Below are 14,122 nucleotides of genomic sequence, written 5' to 3'. Positions count from 1 at the left end.
ACATTCTACTTTCTGCATTCTACATTCTGCTTTCTACATTCTACATTTTACATTCTACTTTCTGCATTCTACATTCTACATTCTGCTTTCTGCATTCTGCTTTCTGCATTCTACATTTGACATTCTACTTTCTGCATTCTACATTCTGCTTTCTGCTCACTGATTTACGTCCTAATATCTAATATCAGTTGTCATTCATTTGGACTGTTTGTGTCAGATATTTAAGTTTGGTTTCAGTTGTTTAAGGAACAGGTTGACCAATCTCATTCTTAGTAAGACTTTTTTTTTTTTATTCAAGAATATAATGATCTCTTTTCATGATGCCAGCTGTTCACTCTGCTAATATCTGTTACATTTTTATGATGTCGAATGAGAAACTGGGCACTTTTCTCTCGCTGCAGAGCTCTCCTGTCCTTGGTCGTGCACGGATCACCTTCGACACACATTGAAAATCAAGACATTGCCAAATACCTCCACTGACACTGAAGCCTGATGAATGTCTTTGAAGCCTGTCTCCCTCACTTCTTAGCTTTGTTTTTCAAAAATGTAATTGGTTCTGGGTGGCATTTCCAATCATTCTTGACATGTATCATGAAGATACTGGACTAAACTTGAGCATATCAGGCAAAACCTTCACATTCAGCTAAAGGAAAGAGAGTTTAAAGATATGTTGAAATATGTTCATTATGTGCAGGATGGGAAAGCTGGCGCGGGAAAAGAGAGGAAAACTGAGAGGAAAAGTACAAAGTTGTTACATGTTGTCATGTTTTCTTCTGATACAACAAGGTCATTCAACCAACAGTTCCACATTTTCGGTTAGGTGAGATTGATACCACTCTTCCCGTTAAATGTAACGCTACAGACAGCAGCTAGTTAGCTTAGCAAAAAGACCTGTAAGGGGAAAACATCTAGCCTTGCTCTAGCCAGTGGTACAAAAAAGCACCTTCCAGCACCCTTAGAGCTCACTAATAAACACATATTTCATCTTCAACTTTCTATAAAAAAATTAAGCGGAAAAACAACAATATGTGTTCTACAGGGATTAAGAGTCGGAAGAATTCTTCCCCAGGCACAGCAACTTCTGGAGTCTCTGCTGGTTGCCCTGTCACTGCTCAGAGCAAAACAATTGTCAGGCACATAACCCCAATAAAACATGTTGTTGGTGCGGGTAGGAAGATGTTGCTGTGGTAACGGTTTCCCTGTTTCCAGGCTTTATGCTACACTAAGCTGTCCGTCTCCTGCCTGTAGATTCATATTTAATGGACAGATATGATACTCACAGCATCTTATCTAACTTGCTGTAAGAGAGTAAATAGGAATATTTCCCAAAATGTCAAAGTGTGGTTCCAGATAACAAGTCTTAGCAGTAAAAATGTCATTTTTATTGTCTAAAAATAAAAATAAATGTTGGGAACATGAGGGAGGACGAACTACAGCATTGTAACATGGTGTTTAACAATTTTGACTTCCAAGCATTTTCATGTGATTTTGAAGGTATTACCCTGATATAGCCTAAAATATTTTGAAAACATCAACCTATTATACCTCATTATTATCAGATTATTGCACCAATAATCTCACCATATTACCAATTTGAATCAAATATTGCACCGATTTAACAATTGTATTGTTTGCTGGTAATCATATTGTTACCAAAACATTGCTATACTGTTACTAAATAGTTTTATCTCGTTGCAGTCATTAAATGTGTTTCCCGATCATTACCCTCTGATTTTGGCCCTTTATTACCATGTTGCCATGTATACCGATTGTTTAAGCTATTAAAAATTATTCCGTACTTCCTATGCGCCTACTTCGGCCCTCATTTTGATCTCAACTACATCGCTGCTAAGTTTTGTGACTGTATTTTGCACAGTTGTGACGCTATTGCTTTGACAAAAAACACCTGGCAAAGTACTCAAAACCATTTCTGTGCTAGTACACGCTACAATATGTGTCTCCAGGACCACATTTTGCCATTATAACACACAAACACACACACAGAATTACAAGGTGAAAACAATACCAGCCACATTCTGTCACGACTGGTAATTAACTAGACATACAATAGCTGTACCCAGGAAAGTCTTTTTAAAGTCGAAGAGGAATTCTGAAATGTCACTTTTCAATGTTGTTTTGAGATTTAATGAATTGTATATAAATGCTGCAAATCTAAGACGAGAACTCCCAAGAGTGTTTGTTGACACAATGAAAGCCTCTCATGTTTCCAACTCGAAGGACAGACAGAAAAGAGGGACAAGAAGAAAGAGATGGTAACTTTGAATAGATTCTACTTAGGCTTTCAGATGAAGGTCAAAGCGGAACTTGTGTTATTTACAATGTGGGTTATATTTGCATCAACAGACCTGGAGAAAATCAGTTCGTAAAACCGGATCAACAGGATTTCGTTAAATTGTTCCGCACAATGTGAGACCGAAGATCTGCATAACTAAGAGTATAGATGAACACAGAGAAATAAAATATAAACTTTAACTTAAGCAGAGCTGACAAAACTACTCAACAGTCAACAAAAAGTGTCCTAATCACGGGACTTTTTGGTTACAAAATGATCAATGGCAGAAACTTGACAGTGTGTGTGATTGGTTCCCTTCCTCCAGTATCTTACATCTCTAACCGTCAAGCTGCCACCACCTGTAACTGTGCCCTGCTGTCCCTGCTGTACTGTTCAGCACCTGATGTCATTGGAGAACTCCTCCTCGAAGCGATGTCTGTTGCTCAACTTCCAATATAGGATCCCGATGAAGACCAGCAGGATGAAGATGAGGAGCAGAGAACCCACAACAGTGCCGACTATAACTGCCGCTCTGTTTGGGGCTGTAACGAATCAGCACGAATAACAAAGAATTATTCTCTCAGAAGCTTTGTGGTAGAAAAGAACAAAGTGTGAAGAATCTATCAAACTAGATTATTTGTATTGTGAAGTGCAGAGATTACTGGCTTGTTTTGGCTTGTGTCTCTTCCAAGTTAAAACATATCTTCAACACCCCAGCACTACGACGGCGTCATTGGGCAATTAAATATTTTTTGTATTAAGAAGCCATGGGAGGGGGGGTTATATTCTGGGAAAAAACGTAGATATTCTCTGAGATTATAATGTCTCAAAATGTGTTTTATTTTTTTAGAATTTAGATTGTCCAATTAAAATGATGTATTGTTAAATGTCCACTTATCACTCACTAGCCTTATCGTACCGGCTTAGTTCAACAGTTTGGGAACTAAGCTTATTTGCTTAGTTCCCAAGAAGATAATTACCGTCATCTGTCATCTGTATGAAGCAGTTGCCAGCAGCCAGGTAAATAGGGAAACTACCTGGCCTGGCTCTCTCCAGAGGCACAGAAACAGCACTTTTAAAGCTTTTACAGGTTTTTTTTACATGTGTCGAACTTGCCGGATTCTCTGCTGGTTGCAACCTTACAGTGATGATAAGACTTCAGACATGTAACGGGACTATTTCTTGGTAGGGCGCAGTATATACACCTTCACATCTAACTCTTGGTAAGACATCCAATACCTGTATTTCTCAAAATGTCACTGTTTCTTAAAGGCTTTGTGTTTTTGCATCTTTATGTCTACATCTTATTCAATCATCGTGCCTCTTTGTGTCTTCATCCTATTTAAGTTGGGGTTTTCTTTTGTCTAACACAAAAAGTATGGAGATAAATTCTTTCAGCATGTTTATGAGCCTCAGACTCTGATTGTTTCATTTCAATGTTTCTAAAGGCCTGGAGGGGTAAAATGATCAATTATACCACAAATAAATCCAGAAAATTGAAAAAATAAAGTGAATAATGCTTAGCAATTGTGATCTTATTCGATAATATCTAGTAAATCATATTGCAACCCCTTTAGTGGGGGGGTCTTGAGCCGAAGGGTTGGAACCTCTGTTTAGCGCAGCATTCTGCAATTGAAACGAAAAAATGAATGATTCCCTCCGAAGCCAAAAGAAAATCAAAGTGACGGACTCAGCAAAATGTAACATAAGTAGTCTGCTCCACAGATCATGAGGCACAAAGACAAATACATTTTATGGATCCACAGAATGCAGATGGATTGTTTGAGACTAAACCCAGAGATGATTTATTCTATAAAAATATACTAAATAACTGTGAGTAACTCTCTACTCCTGGTGCACTTTTAGTCACCAGATGTATTCTGATGTAGGACAGCTCTGGTATTTCTCCTGTTTCATTCTTGTTCAAAGCTGTTCAGAAGTATCACTCATGAATAATTTCATGGATTCATTTTTACATTGTATCAGTTGCTTGAGTCCACCTGCTTTTTGTTGCTGCCATTAACTCGTATCTTTTTAAAAACAATTCCTCAAGTAAATATAAAGCAGAGGAGTATGTTCAGCATTACTCATGTTTGACTCTGTGAGTCAGCAGCAGGAATCAGAGATGAAGAGCGGATGGTGAAAAAAAGTTTGTGTCTTCTGTGAATAAAGTGATTTCCTGCCACTGACTGTGACCTTATTCTGTCATTAGATAACGTAATAAGGAGAGCAAACGGATGCTACGGAGCGCAGTGTGTGTGTGAGAAGTGTGAGAAGTGGAGCAATGATGAGAAGTGGAGCAATGATGAGAAGCGGAGCAATGATGAGAAGCGGAGCAATGATGAGACTGTGGCGCAACTACAAAAAGAAAGAGAAGAGGATGAAGGTCATTTCATGCTGGCATGCGTGCGTGATGTGCGATGCATGTGGACAGGAGCATTCTGTGTGGAGGCGCGTTTCCTTACGTTTCTTTGCTTTCAGGTTGATCCTGCAGTGTTCAGCTCCAACAGCATTGTTAACCTCACAAAGGTAGAATCCTGCCACGCTCTGCGAGTGATTGGTGATTCTCAGCTCCCCAGTCATGCTGTCTGATGAAAACACACACCCGCCAACACAGATTAAGACATGTACAAGTAGAAGTAGAATCGTTGAAGTGATACTTAAAACGCGTTGTTCATGACAGGAGAAGAGCTGCTCGCACATATTTTTATGTCTGCATGCTGCAAGAAGACACTAATCACAGGGTTTACAGTAAATGTCATCAACATTTCGGGAAATGTTTTGTGTTATAAAGAGTGAAAAGAAAATGATGAGAAAATGTAAATGATCTTCTGTTCATGCACAGTGAGTCCCTCAAGTAGAATATCAATTGTTAAACAGAGTGTTGTGCTGCAAATCGTTAATTATTTTTAATACTTTTACCTGAAATGTTTATTTAATTCACATGATTTTCAAAATCGGAATGAATACTGATAAATTCCTTGATTCCTTTATCTTAGAAAATAAATAACAAGCACACAGTGTCCCAATGACGTAAACGTGCCTCGAAGCTGCCGGGGGCCTAAGCAGAAAAGACACATTTTATATTGTGAAATTTGACTGATATTTACTGAAAATGACACAATACAGTCAACAGCGAGTAACGTTAAGCTCCCTGGTGATCTCTCTCCAGCCTCCTGCAGCAATCGCGTATCATACATTTCAATCGCAAAGGAAACGGCTCTTGAGCAATGCTGTTAATCACTTTGCTGAGCACAAGGCCCTGATGGACTCCTAAGTGACGAGCAGACGTTCCTCTTTGTTATTATGGAGTGGGATCAGGGATTGAAATCTATAGCCATGTCATCGCTACCTCTCGTAATGTTGGAAAATGCACACCCACTGTAATCTGTGTCCGTGTTAACACTTGGCCTCTGAGTCCAGGGCAGGCTTTTGAAATTAGCGTTGATAAATTTGGGGCTTTGGCTGCCGTCTGTGGTGCTGTATACCCTGCAGTTTGTCTGGAGTGGTTGTGTGTGTGTGTGTGTGTGTGCGCACAAGCGTGCGTTTTGTGTTTGGGCAGAGGTCCAAGGGAAAGATTGCACCAGGGCTAATCACAATTATGTAAGGCTGCTGCACTGAACATTCAACAGTAAAAGGGGTTTCATTGAGTTTTGCTCACACAGCATTCAATACTTAACCTGACCCAAGGCCCAGACAGCAACACACACGTAAAGGCACACACCCACACACACATATACAAACACACATACAAACAAACGCACACACACACACACACGCACACCTTGAGCTGTAGTAGCATCATGACATCAGCAGAGGTCACACTTACTCTGTGTGGATGCAGCAGGGGATGGGCCTGCACCTTCTCTCCTCCACGAGTATTTTAAGGGAGTGGAGCCTTTTTCAGACTTGCAGCACAGAGACACAGCCTCTCCGACCAGCTCCGCTCCTTCCACCCAGCACTCAGGCACAGAGGGGTTCACTGAAATCACAACAACAACAAATGGAAATCACCATTCCTTTCTATTCTTGTCTTTTTCTCTGAAAACAGTTCAGCTCTCTAGCTTTTGATTTGGGCTTCTACAGTTTTAGACCAAATAAATGGATGATGTCAACATTTGTTTCATTACACATTACACATATACAGTGTATTAAAAATCTAAAATCTTTATAGATTGCAAGCCTGAGGTGTTAAAGATGGCAAAGAAGAAACAAGGAGTTCTGTACTGGTTTGGAAGTTGAAAGAGGACAAAAATAGGTTTTAGTTAGGGTGAAATAAATGACATAACAAGATACGCTTGGAGAGACTGACCTGAAGGTCCACAACATTTCACACATTTAAGTGCGTTCACCATTTATATCATAAAATACGGAATACTATCCATCTATTTATGCATTCTTTGAATCACTTAACCTGCTCGAGGTCATAAAAAGAACCTGACCAATAAAATGACTTGTTGGCTCTTAGGTCTGTTTTGTTGTTTGGATAAAAACAGCTTCTGGTTGTCTGAAGGATATGTTATGTGAGGCTTCGCTAAAGATTACCATTCAACATCTGTCAGTTTTCATCAAGAATGAGTTCACTTCATTTGATCCAAACTGGCCCAGCTGTAAGATGAACTTTAAGAGGAAAAATAAATGTTTGAGGCGCTGTGGTAGTCTTGTGAATTTCAGGTTTTGGAAAGGAAATTACAATAACTGCCAAGGTTTCATGTGTACAGCACTGCATCTTTTATAGGTTGTACTGAGAAATACAACGTAATCAGTGCTCCTTCAACCTGTAACTCTGATTGGTCATCTGAAAAAAATGAGTTGCCCTAAAATAAGTGTAAAAATAGTCCTTTAGAACTATGTCTGAGGGAGACGATATTCCGTCCTTTAGATTTATTCCACAAGGCTCCTGAAAGAGTTTTGTTTTTTTAATGTGGCCAATTATTTGATATCCTGAAACATCTTTGTAGGAGGTTATTTAATATAGTCTCCAGTCATATCATAATAAATGAATCTGCCAATGTGGTGAGCTCCTCCTCCACCCCAGTTCCTGCTCATGCTCTTCAAACAAGATGAGTTGGACTAGAATCAAATAAATTACTTCACCCCTCTGGCAGATTTTAAGACTGAACCCACTGACAAATGGCTCTAAGTGAGGTGTCATTTTGAATTATAGTCGCCTTTTTTAAGTATCTCATCAACTCAATCAGTATCAGTTTCAGGGAAACAGACCTTTCTCGAGCCATCTTCCTTCAGTTAATTAATTGAATCACAATGGTCAGAATTATGACTGCAGCTATCCATGTCAAAGCTCCATCATTAGATAAAGCAATCTCAAGTGCCATGCAGGTAGAATCTCCAGAAAAACCTAGAAGATGGAGCATGAGATTAAGATTGTTTGGTCAAACCATTGACCATGAAACAGTCAGCATTAGGCAGCATCCTAATAGAGAGACTGGAACATTAAATCGTCATTAAAATCAACCACATAAAGCTGGGTTGAGTCCTATTTGTCAGATCAATCCCAGTTTGTACATGCAAACAATTAATCCTTTGTGTGCCAAAGTAAGTCACGTAGCTCCACAGGGTTCTGTGCTTGGACCAATTCCATTCACCATATATATGCTTCTTTGAGGTAATTGTTACGAGAAATAAACCATAAACTTGATGATACCCAATTATATATATCGATCAAGCCAGTTTAAACCAACCAGTTATCTAAACTCCAAAGCATGTCTTCAGGACAAATCAGACAAAGCAGAAGCTATTGTACTTGGCCACGAACACCTCCAAGATGAATGATATGGTTTCTCTAAGTGGCATTGTCCTCCAGCACCACCATAAAGAATATCTGAGTTATCTTTGATCAGGACCATGTCCTTTAACCATCATATGAAACAAACTTCAAGGACAGCCTTTTACAACCGATGTAACATTGCAAAAAGATTATAATTTAAAATCCTTCTCCTCACCTACCCTTAATGGTCAGGCACCATCATATCTTAAAGAGCTTGTAGTACCCTTTCACCACACTAGAGCACTGTGCTCCCAGAATGTAGAGTCAGTGGGGGTTCTTTGAGTCTCCAAAAGAAGAACGGGAGCCAAAGCCTTCAGCTGCTAAGCTAGCTTCCACTTGTGCTTTCCCGCCTTACAAGTTTCCATGGATCGTGGTTACATCTGGTCCGTGCGTGGCTGTGCATATCGCATTACTACTCTCATTATATGTATTGTTTCTGTCGTATGGATTGACAATGTTGTGATTTTGTTATGTTATTAATTCCGTGCACATGACATCTATTACACTTCTGCCCATGCTGGGAGAGGGGTACCATCCTCAGTTGTTTTCCTCAAGGTTTCTTCCTTTATTTTCCCTGTATCATATTTTTTGATTTGTGATATTAGGCTATACGAATGAAATATATTTGTATTGGGAATTCTTTTTTTTTTTTAAAGGTGTAAAAATGGTCGAGAGAGGTGATGCTTGTTTATAATATGTTGTTTGAGTCGTGCTGCTCAAAAGAGAACAAATCATGCTCTCACATAGCAAGAGTATTTTATTATTAAGCACTAGGGATTTGAAAATTGTTGAATTTGACCTGAATTTATGGTGCAACACCTCATCAAATGAAGGATTGTTTCTTTTAAGGAATAGTATCTGACTGGTAACAGCCTTTGATAACAGCAGACACTGAGAGAGCAATTATGTTAGTTCTCACTGGCATCCAGGTGCCCTTGACCTCCACAAACCACTAATGGATACACTTCTCTGTGGTAACGTAGTAGTCTTAAAAGATCAAACATGCCTAATAGCAGGTACATTTAAATTAGCTTTGTGGCAAATTGTAAATGTAATCTATACTGGCATGTGAAAAGGAAATGGCAATCATTGATACAGGCAACTCAAAATGTTCAAAGTGAATGTGTGCCAGGTACATGTGCTAACCCAAGGATGCAACCCCGATGCCCAGTCTTACCCAATACCACCAGTGACACCTTGCTCGAGTCTACTCCAGGGGGTTTCCTCACTTTACACTGGTAGGTAGCACTATGAGCAGGCGACAGCACAGCGATTGAGATGGAAGCGTCACCCAGTGAGGGGTCAGTAGCAGCAAAGCTTAGCCCTTTTGCAGGAGCGTGGTTACCATGAATGTGTGTAGTTCCGCTGGTGTATGACATGAGCTGAAGGAAAACAAAATAGAAACAAAGAGTCAATAAGTTCATGTAAACCAGTGTTCAATCCATTCTTTTGCTTTACATTTACTGTATGGTTCAGTCACTGCACTCTCAACAATCTTGTTTCCAGCAATAGCAGCCAGCTGGTTTTGGCAAACAAGTTCTCACAAAACCCACTGCAAGCACTGTCCCTTGGGGCTGCTAATGTTAAAACAAATAGCCTTTTTAAAGGTGCCTGCCTGGCACCGCAAAGACAACGTTAGTGAAGATCTGAGCAAGTCTCGCAATTAAAGAAGAATATATTATTCTCTGCTCATGGAGACTAAAGCACAGAGATAAAAACCCGATGTATACTGTTGTGGAGTGACATTGATCTGTAGGAGAGAAACACAGCCCCAGATGAACGCTAACGTTGCCCTGCGTCTTATTGGGATGATAATGTTGTTTCCTGTCTCCTGGATCGCCGATTGTCATTAACATAGCAATTTATAATGTGATAATATGTCAGGGCTTCATGCTCGTCAGCTCATCTTTTAGACAAGATCGATTACGACAGCTTTAGGTTTGCAGTGGATAAATGTTTAGATTCATGTAGAATAACGAGCTTGTAAAACCTGTTCTGTTTAAGTGTTTGACTGCACAAAGCATGTCCATTTGCTGAACCAATAGTCTGCACTGGCTACTTGTCTACAGCAGGACGTATCTGGGCCTGTTTATTCTTTGTATTGACTGTGATAAAAACAACGTCTGCTGCAGAGGTGAGGGAAAGTCTCCAACACTAATGACTCGTTTCATTTAAAAGGCAAATTGGATAAACAACTACTTCCTGTGAAAATAAAAAGGTGTTAGGAGTCCACACTGGACTTAATTCTGATTTAGAATTGTAGAGTCAAAAACACACTACATGAGACAGAAAATAATTAGATGTTTTTAAGTGAATGTTCTTCAGGTGCCTTAGCATGAATTCCAAATGAATTCTGCTTTACAACCTCAATATATCAGACCATGTTTATACATTTACAGTACAATTCCCACCATTCTCATTCTGCGTCTCACCATCTGATCTGTCTGCGTGGAGTCTGGACTGACCGCAGTCCATTCTATGTCAAGTTCTCCGGTGTCAGAAGGGCTTGGTGTGTAACTGCAGCCCAAAGTCACGCTCTCTCCCTCTGCCTTCTGGATGGTCTGCGGACTTGTGGATGTCACCTGCATCCCTCGCACACATCTCAATTCTGAAGAAATTCAGATAAGCCTTGAAAATAATCCAAGAAACATATTTGTTGTTTCTAAATCCCTTATTGTAATCCTCAAAGAGACATATTGTGTTTTCTTATCCAGCAAGCCTTTCTCCACGCTCATGGAGCCACAGTTTACGGTGCCCATGCACACAGTTTTATGGATAAGTTTAATATTAATCCAAATTCTTCTCTCAGAGTGCTCCAGAGGGAAAAATAAATCAGAGGTCAGGTATGAACAAAACATGACACAGCTTTTACCGTCTTTCCACAAGCTAAACATCTTGTAGGGGCTCCATTGGGATGGAGTGCAATGAATTACCTAATTTCCGGATTACATTTTTTCAATGTGGAGCATAGAGACAGATTTAAAAAGCCTTGAAATCATTCTCCCTCTGTGTGTGTGTTATAATTGTTTGCTGCTGTATGTTAAATACAGCTCCCTTAAGGTTTGTTTTGTATTCTTCATTTTCATTCAAGAAAGCTTGAATTAGACTCACAATGGCTGTTCAGGAGCATGTGGCCTGGAGGAAATAATTATGGTGTTCAGGAATTTGCATATTAAATTATTCCAACTGTTACATGTTTGTATTAAAGCAAGGATTGGTAATCTTCTTCAAATATATATTATATTATATTTGTTGACATTATCATTACATCGTGACAGCAATCAATAATTCAAATGCTGTTCAAGTGCTCTCACAAGAAGAAAAGAATCACATCTGGTATCTGAGGCTGTCCCAGCACTGTAATAAACACGTGCAATCTATTCATTTAGCATGAATGAAATGATTGGACGGGCTAACCGCCACCTACCTGCCTATCGGCCCGCACTCTGACCGTACGCTCATTGCGCATCACCGGAGTCTTTCACAAGCTGCTAACTTGACAGCTGTGAGAACTAACAATAGCCATGTTTCTAACTGTGGGGGAGTTGCTCTGGAGAGAGGACTGAAGGAACGGGCTGTCAGCATTGCCAACTTGGTAGATGTAGAGACATCTGGAGCTGGTGAACTACTTTCATTGGAAAAGAGTTAATGGCAACACGAGGCTGGGTTTTTCAGTCAGATCATTTTTTCAAAATCTAAAATACTCTTGCTAGTGTCTCAAGATTACAAACACTATCTTTAAATGTAAAATATTCCCTTCATATTACTTTATATGTTTTTGAAAGTAGATATGTATTTGAGATCTGGAGCTCAGTCTTTTAAGAGCCCGACCTAAGAAGAAAGAAAAACATATGAGCTCAATTCCCTGAAACATTAGGGAGTCATCTTGAGGCACGTGGGGGAGCGTACATCACTGAGCCCTATGGCTCAGCAGCGTTCACAAGAATTGAGCCATGAGGGTCTCAATGAGCATGTCAAGAAAGATGCTTCATTCAATAACGTGTCATGAAAGAGTTGATAAGATCGAGAGCAGTCACCGTTTCTGCATGTGTGTGCTTAATGCACTTGTGTGTCTGTATTGTTACCTGTGGTCAAGAGACTTGCAGTGCAAAGCAAGGAGACAGGCGTGAAGAAAGCTGAGATCAAACGACTGCAACTGTCTCTTAACATAGTGGTCCTGTTTTGAGATCAAATCATGGAGAGCAATTGTCAAAATTACAGAAAAAGAAAAAAAAGACTTCCACAAATGCACAGTACCGGGGCTTCAAATGTTTGACACATGGAACTGATTTTCAAAACTGATAAGAACGGTAGACAACTATATACACATTTAGGAGGAATGAAAAAAGCATGTTTGTAGAACAACAAGCTGTTCAGAAAGGTTCTACAGATATTACCTGAATGCAGATCCTACATCCAAACGTCTGGCAATGGATTATAAAGCAGCAGCTCCTGCTTTAAAGGGAGCTCCTCCTTAACGTCCTCCTCACCACAAAACCTTCTGATTGGACGGTTTCTTCACCTGTTTTACCTGTTAACAAGGAGGTTTCCTTGGTGATGCCATTCAGCTGCTAATGTTGCCTTTAACACCCTCTGACTTTTCCGAATACTTTCCGAGCGCTTCGCAATTACCACAACTAAATTAAACTAAATTATGTGAAATACGATTTTAATCAAATTAGAATTTAAAAAAGGAAATCATCGCCCTGGCAGCTGGATAACAATAGCAATCCATTGGTAAACAAGTGGAACTGGTGGAACAAGCATACAATTAGACGTAAACTCAGGGTGCTAATTTGATGAGGACTGAACTGTACTGAAAGCAAAACATCTGCAACCCAATGCTGCTTTGACTATTGTCAAAACTATTTACTTATTTGGTAAAAAAACAAAAACTCAAACTTGAAAATACAGAAGATCAACTGCTTCCACCTACACAAGGAAACATACAGCCACTGCACCCTACTTATTAGTTGGATACACAATACACCACACACCACTTCAGCACTACTCATTTGTCAGATGTCTGTGGTTTCAAATAATAAGGAAGACAAAGAGAATGCATGAGGTCTCAAGTGACAAGAAACTGGTTGTTCAGCCAAAAAACATGAGCCTGCTAGGTTTGTATACATCACCAAGATGTATGAAAAGAATGCACAGAGCTTATCTCTACAGGGGAAAGAGCTTTTATAAATGAGTAAGGGTGGGGTGTCCCTCAGCGGATACATGTAGAGAATGGATTACTAATAACGATAAAAAAGCCTTATCTCCAAGTGTATAAGAAATATCACTAAATGCCACTTCTTTAAATCTTCATGTGGATTTACAGAGACAGAGTCATCTAAAAACCAACTAAACTGACTGGAAAGCAACATTTGTCCAGGAATGGGATGGCCTTTGCTGGAGGAAATTGTATGTAATTGCTTTAAAAGCATGGAGCTGGTACTCTCACTGTTTCCTAATTACTTCAATATGGAAAAAAGAACCATTCGAAGAAATGGTTCAGGACGTCCATTTGTAACGTACGCTACATGCCAACCACTAAACTGAAGTTAGATTGGATTTAACTTTACTGTCAATGCACACAGTAGGTACCAGTACAATGAAACACAGTTTATGCAGCTGTGTTGTATTTATTGCTATAAACTGTATATATGTTCGCCTGCCGGGATATACTTGGGTGCCCTCAGCAAGTATCCCGTGTTGGATGTACATGATGGTGGGAAGCCGGGAACCTGTGACCTGTGTATATACTTGTATATATATATATATATATATATATATATATATATATATATATGCAAAAAAACAAAAAAGCAGATTGTCATGGCTGGTAACCTTAAAAACCAGCATCTCTATCCATGCTACTGAGGGATGGTTAGACAGTCTCCCTCGTGTCCCCTAAACCCCCCATGTCACATGCTAAGTAACCACGAGGCCACGCCTTCTGCAGTCGCTGCTCCCTCACTCCTCTGTTGAATTCTAAAAACATTCTGGTAGGAAGGGCTCTAGCAGAATTTGAAGGTGTAGTCACCCGTTAA

At 39.7% G+C, this 14,122-nt stretch overlaps 1 protein-coding gene across 1 annotated transcript; it reads right to left on the bottom strand.

Moving 5' to 3' along the window:
* Positions 1–2,621: 2,621 nt before the first annotated feature.
* vsig8a (V-set and immunoglobulin domain containing 8a) lies at positions 2,622–12,565 on the bottom strand. The gene is made up of 7 exons (XM_031855849.1): positions 12,479–12,565; positions 12,167–12,258; positions 10,514–10,689; positions 9,259–9,463; positions 6,123–6,275; positions 4,759–4,881; positions 2,622–2,835 (listed from the first exon to the last, which is right to left on the bottom strand). Exons 2-7 carry the CDS (start codon positions 12,249–12,251, stop codon positions 2,687–2,689), a joined length of 891 nt encoding a protein of 296 aa, XP_031711709.1. The 5' UTR covers positions 12,252–12,258; positions 12,479–12,565; the 3' UTR covers positions 2,622–2,686.
* Between the last annotated feature and the right edge of the window lie 1,557 nt (positions 12,566–14,122).

Source organism: Anarrhichthys ocellatus, unplaced genomic scaffold (assembly GCF_004355925.1).
Source record: "Anarrhichthys ocellatus isolate YVR2014 unplaced genomic scaffold, GSC_Weel_1.0 scaffold16, whole genome shotgun sequence".
NCBI classification, from domain to species: domain Eukaryota; kingdom Metazoa; phylum Chordata; class Actinopteri; order Perciformes; family Anarhichadidae; genus Anarrhichthys; species Anarrhichthys ocellatus.
The sequence above is the reverse complement of the archived record's forward strand: the minus strand, read 5'-3'. Positions and strand labels throughout refer to the sequence as shown.